This window comes from Mastigoproctus giganteus, chromosome 13 (genome assembly GCF_048544385.1).
Source record: "Mastigoproctus giganteus isolate SK-2022 chromosome 13, ASM4854438v1, whole genome shotgun sequence".
NCBI classification, from domain to species: Eukaryota; Metazoa; Arthropoda; class Arachnida; order Uropygi; family Thelyphonidae; genus Mastigoproctus; species Mastigoproctus giganteus.
In genome coordinates, this window is record NC_143587.1 from 172832770 (window position 1) to 172839225 (window position 6456).

Below are 6456 nucleotides of genomic sequence, written 5' to 3' on the forward strand. Positions count from 1 at the left end.
CAATCAGATTCATTCCCTTCCTTTTAGAGTTTATATAAGTAAAGAAATCCTTGCTGTTTTTCTTAGCATCTTTTGCCAAGGATTTCTCGTAATCTGCCTTCGTCTGCCTAACCACCTTTGTGACCTGATTACATTATAGCTTATAGGCTTCTGAGTCGCTTGATAATTTATATGGATCCCATGCATTTTGTTTTTTTCTCTGTTACGAGTCTCATTAGTTCATTTGATAACTATTTAGGCCTAAACCTTGAACAATATTTCTTAATAGGTATGAAACTTTTAGTAGCTTCCACGATTAATTCCTTGAATGCTTTCCACTTTGAATTTACTGTTGGTAACATCGTCAGTTTATCCCACTGTACAGAATTTAAAAACTTTCTGAAGTACTCATTCAGTTTGTGAGTACTTGAGCAGAATCGTCAACAATCGTGCAATCTATATCAAGTGGACGAATCTGATACATCTCCTTCCTCTTAGAGTTTATATAAGTAAAGAAGTCTTTGCTTTTATAATGTTTTTATTTGCATCCTTTGCTAATGATTTGTCGTAATCTGCCTAACCTCCGTTGTGACTTGATTACAGACTAGCTTATATTTACCATAGGTTTCTGTGAAACCTGAAACTTTATATGCATCCACAGTGGCGTAACCAGTTATCACTGTAATGACACCTGAACCTGGGTGCTTGCATTGCAGCCTGATCGAAGTGCCATCGTAAGGGGGACATTGCGTATAGTCTTGTGAGTGTTTTAGGCGTTGTTTTTCTGCATTTTCAAAATTTTGGTTAATCAGGTCATATACCCTCTCTGTTCACTCCTCAATATGTCCCTCGCATGATACGCACTTTTCTTCTCTGTCAAAAGTCTCATTATTTCATTTCACATCCATTTAGTCCTAAACCTTGACCCGTGTTTCTTAGTTGATAAGAAAAACCTATTTTCTTCCAAGTTTAATTCCTGGAATGCTTCCCATTTAGAATTTTCTGTTTCTGCCATCATCAGTTGATTCCACTGTAGAGAATTTAAAACTATATGAGACCACTGCAGTCACGTTTACGAAAGCAGAAACCGTTCCCTTTACCCCCTGATGGTTATATCTTTGAGTGAATCCGACATCAGTACACTGAAATCACTGCCTCCTAGTGGTTCCTTTACCTGCAAATTCTTAATCCCTGAATAATCACTGCTGATAATCAGATCGAATATTACTCCCTCTCGTTGCCTCTCTAACATGCTGCTGTAGGAAACAATCATTCAATAAATCCACATGAGTCTTGCTATTGTGCGATTGACCAAATCGTAAGTTCCTGTCTATACCTAAAGGACAGAATTCATGGGATACCTAGTTCCTTGGGAAACTACGCTGTCAATTCTCTAGCTAGTGGACGAACTCAATATTTGGCAAGTATATAGGTACACTTCATCACTGTATTCACGTAGACGGTAATTCAATGTCGTGAGTTAACCGGCTTTGAAAGAGGAATGATAGTGCGTGTCCGATGCATGGTTCACTTTATCGATGCATGATTAACGCAATTTCCGGAATGACATCTCATCTTCGACAGCACTGTTGTGGCGAAAGGTGGTAGATTAACGTGTCCGTAACGTGTCGATCTATCTCACATTGTTTCAGCCAACCGAAGAGTGACAGTAGGACAAATAACATGTAGACATGTATGGTATCTTCTGGGCAGCGTAGAGACTGCCGATAGAGGTGACAATATGGGCGCACGCTGCCCAGCTAGTACATATTTAGAGGTCGCAGTTATCTCTGGATTGCAGATAACATTAGCTGCCCAGTGTGTATCTTCATCAGTGTGGATCACTTTGTAGGCCAGAGGTATCCCCTTGCCTGTTTCATATGTGTATATGGTTCTTGAAGCAGGATTACATCCGCGTTTTCCTCGTCAGCCTTCATACGGACCTGCTCAGCCACTGCTCTGGCTCTCTGTGCGTTTAGATGGTGTATTTTGAGCACTCCACAGTTGTACTGTTTGAGCCTTGTCGCCATAATTGATTTGAAGTTTGTATGTGCTTTTGGACTTTAAGTAGGTAGGACACTTGGCATCTCGAATAGGCGCCTCCATAGCCAGGTGGGAAGGAGCAGCAGTGCATAGCACACGCTTCTTGATTAGACCGGGGTTCGAGCCCGTCACCACCAAATACGGAGGATGCGGAAAGGTCAGGGAATGACCACCGCATATCCTGGAGCAATGTGGCCTTAGTTGCTAATGCTTCTAAAAACCAAATAACAAACAACAAACAAACATCTCGAATAGAGTATGCGTGATCCAACCGGAGAGACTTACAGTTGGCACACACAGGTTCGTTTGTGTTGGGGCAGCTATTAAATTCATGGCCCTTCTCAGAGCAGTGGCCGCAGGTCGATATGGTTTGTGTACATGTATGGGAAGTGTGGCCGAACTTACAACATTTAAAACATTTTGGAACAGCCACATGTTCTCTGAAGCGATGGCTTCCTCACTCTATGTAGATCTTGGTCTGCACCCGCAGTTCCTTCCAGGCTTCCGGAGCCAGTTCAATAATCCAATTCAGCCTGCCATTGCTTCTTGTTTTGCTCATGTACTTAGGAAATATAAGATCCTTCTGTCCTTCCTGTTCCGGTAGGTCGCTTTGCAGGTTTCTTCCGTACACTTCTTCTATTAGTTTCTCTGGTGTCAGGTCTTTAGCAACATCAAAGATGATGAGCGATGGCCCATTTTTTTGGGGGGGGAGAGCTCAGCAAGTAGACCCAGCGTGGTCATTTTGGGATTGCTGATTATATGCTGCATCTTCTCTTTCGTTTTAGTTTCGATCAGGACACCCGGATTTCGGGTCTTTCTAATTGCGTTTATCCTGGTGGTCGTCTTTTAGGTTTTCCATTATTTTCGATTTAATCTCTTCACTTGTTTGTTTCTGTACTCCCGTTGGTCTTACAATTACCAGCTTTTGACACTGTTGCGCATGGAAGGTTATTGTACAAATTGGAGCAGAATGGTATTAAGGGTAAGTTGCTACAGTGGATAAAAGGATGGTTAAGTGGGAGACGCCAGAGGATGGTAATCAATGGCTGCTGCTCTTCGTGGACTAATGTTAATAGTGGAGTCCCACAGGGTTCGGTGTTAGGTCCACTGTTGTTTTGTATATTTATCAATGATATTGATGAAGGTATATCAGGCTTAATGTCGAATTTTGCAGATGACACAAAGGTTGGCAGGGTTGTTAATGACAGTAATGGCAGTGTGCTCTGCAACAGGATCTAGATAATTTGGGCAGATGGGCTAAGAAGTGGCAACTGAAGTTTAACCTTGACAAATGCAAAGTACTGCCTATGGGTAGAAGTAACCCCAGAGAAACGTACCAACTGTGTGGTACTACACTTAAGGTGGTAGAAAATGAAAAAGACCTGGGAGTAATTGTGCAGTCAGATATGAAGTTTTCTGAGCAATGTAGACCGGCTGCCAGGGCAGGTCATGGGGTTTTGTCAATGATATATAGGAATTTTGCTAGCAGGGAAAAGGAGGTGATTATCCCACTGTATAAAGCAATGGTCAGGCCACGCCTTGAGTACTGCGTATAGGTCTGGAGGCCTCATTTTAGGAAGGATGTAGATTTACTTGAGCGTGTACAGAGAGGGGCAACAAGATTGGTGAGAGGAATGAAGGGATCCTCTTACCAAGTGAGGCTTAAGTTCTGCAAATTGCAGTGGCTGGAGACTAGGCACCTGCGCGGTGATCTGATTGAGGTATATAAGGCCTTGAATGGGTTGAGCATGCTGAATTCTGATGGGAACCTTCCACTTGTTCAGATTACGAACCTAAGGGGGCATAAATTCAAATTAAGAAAAGACAGATGTAGAATAGATGTGCGGAAATTTGCCTTTAGCCAGCGGGTTGTTAATTGCTGGAACAAACTTCCATCTGTCGTTGTGGAAGTTGATAGGTTGAATAAATTTAAGGAGGATCTGGATTTGGAGGCAATGGTGTGATTTTTTTTTTTTTTTTTTTTGGCTGATGCTGCATAAGCTCATACACTTGCTTTCTTGCATCACATGCCACTACTACTACTACTACTACCACTACCACCAGCTAAAAACAATTTCCGAATTACCCTGAGTGAGAGAGAACAAGAATCAGATGTCCCAAATTGTTATAAGTCGTGGCGTGCCTGCGTAGCACATTCATTGTCTTCAGGTGGCGTTAGTAAAAGTTGTGCTGCGCAGATTAATCCCGTTGCACAGAGTAGTAAGATACTTATTATTTCTTACTTTTTTGTGGCCTGTTGGTGTTTTAGTTTTTTTTATCTCCGTTTGATGGTCTGTGACGAATTTACTTGAAAATTTGCCCACACACAAGTGTGTGTATTAAATAAATCGCATTGACACAGTTTGTGCACGTGGAATTTGGCATAAACAACTTTATTGGAACAGTGTACAGTATTTTGAACAAGATGACTTTTTTCCATCAGAAGTATGTAGATATAATTTTTCACTAACATTAAAGATACATGTTAGGTATGGACAGCCATGAAATGTTAAAAAAAGGCGCTTTATGCCAAAAGTCCTCTCCCAGTAATGTACGACGTTTACGCAGTATGGCTGCCAAACATAAAGCAGTTTTATATAAGGATGATACAGATAGTAAAATTGATAATAAACGACTTAAGAATATTGTAGATAACACCGTATTCATAAACAGCATGAATATTGAACGCTTCGAAGTAGTTCAGCATAGCAACTTCACGGTGGAAAACCGAGTTGATTCCCAATCAGTGGTTAAACGACTAGGTTATTCATTTTTCGATCAGCCATGCATTGAACTTGCCAAAAGCTTACTAGGCAGAGTACTTGCTAGAAAATCTGTAACCGGTGAAGTCGTAAGAGGTAGTATAGTCGAAACCGAAAGTTATTTAGGAAAGGAGGATAAGGCATCCCATTCATGGGAAGGAAAACAAACCAAACGTAATTTGGCCATGTTTATGAAACCGGGGACTGCTTATGTGTACTGTATTTATGGAATATATAATTGTTTTAATATATCGAGTTTTGGTGAAGGAGCAGCTGTATTGATACGAGCATTACAGCCACTGGAAGGACTTGATATAATGCGATCATATCGTGGTGTTAAACGTCAGGACAAAGGAATTGGATTGAAAGTTCATGAATTGTGCAATGGGCCATCCAAATTATGTCAGGCATTTAATATTGAGAAGACAACGTTGAATAAAGAAGACCTCGCTGTAAGTAATTTACTGTGGCTAGAAAAAGGGACTGATATTGAAGACATTAATATTGTGAAATGCAAGAGAATTGGAATTGATTCAGCGGGTGAAGAATGGGCAAATAAACCTTTAAGGTTTTATCTTAGAGATAGCAAGTTCGTTAGTGTCAGAAACAAAATGGCAGAAAATATTTAGTGCATAGAGGATAATAGAACGAAGTTCAATAAAGTATATCAACTGCTGTGGCATCCTGCTGGGAATAGCTTTTGGTTGTACTCTGATAAATTGTAAGTGTGAAACATATGCCACATTCTCATTGGTAACATACAATACAAATGAGTTTGACAGCTGCACTGGGTTTGTGTTAATTCAGTAAATTAATTCAAAACCTAACCATTGTGCAAATCAGTTACATTATGTGCCAGTTTTAGAAATATTACATGTAATCATTTTGAATAAAGCATTCACATTTACCCAACCAGAACTAACTATTATGTCCAGTTAGGTTATTTGCTCAAGCAACAATACATGTTATTGTTACTCTACTACCAACACATTAAAATAATAAATTGTTGCATGTAACTGATGGTCCAGTTTATGTGATCAGTGAATAATCCATGTGATTTACGCCCAGTGAAGACTGTTGCTTAAATTATTCTTTGTATAGTTATTCTTTTTAGTCTTGTTAATGTGGTTAGAGGTGTCTAGAAGCGTTTACATTTTCCTGTTTTTTGTTTTGTTTTTTTGCAACGAGTTTACTATCACTTAATGTATCCATGTAGTTCAGTTTAGAAAGTAAGGAATTGATAGATGGAACAGAAAGGTGTTGTTAATTATTGTTAATGTATATGAAAGAGTTGACGCTTGTATTAATTATAGCAAAGACTTATAGTACCATTATTTCTTCATTTTAGCTATGTTTTTAGCTGTAGTTTTTAACTGTAGTTACATTATTTTATTTTTGGTACTCACGTCTTAAGCCGTAAAGGTAAAGATGCAAATTCAAGTAAGGTAAAAAGAATTAAAAATTCTTTTCACCTTACTCGAATCTTACTTAAAGAAATAACGGTACTATAAATAAGTCTTTGCTATAATTAATACAAGTGTCAGCTCTTCCACATACATTAACGATAATTAACAACCTTTGGATTTCAAACTAATACATAATTTTTAATTTTCATTAATTTATTGAAACATTAAAACAATACAATTTCTACAAAAAAAAATAATAATATATT

The 6456-nt window shown here is 39.0% G+C and overlaps 1 protein-coding gene across 1 annotated transcript; it reads left to right on the forward strand.

The window, feature by feature from the left end:
• Nucleotides 1-4298: 4298 nt before the first annotated feature.
• Nucleotides 4299-5571, forward strand: LOC150076615 (uncharacterized). The gene has a single exon (XM_090387195.1). It carries the CDS (start codon nt 4505-4507, stop codon nt 5411-5413), a length of 909 nt encoding a protein of 302 aa, XP_090243321.1. The 5' UTR covers nt 4299-4504; the 3' UTR covers nt 5414-5571.
• The last annotated feature ends 885 nt before the right edge of the window (nt 5572-6456 follow it).

Excerpts from the sequence above, each read along its gene's own strand:
- LOC150076615 (XM_090387195.1), top strand. The coding sequence starts at position 4,505 with ATGTTAGGTATGGACAGCCATGAAATGTTAAAAAAAGGCGCTTTATGC.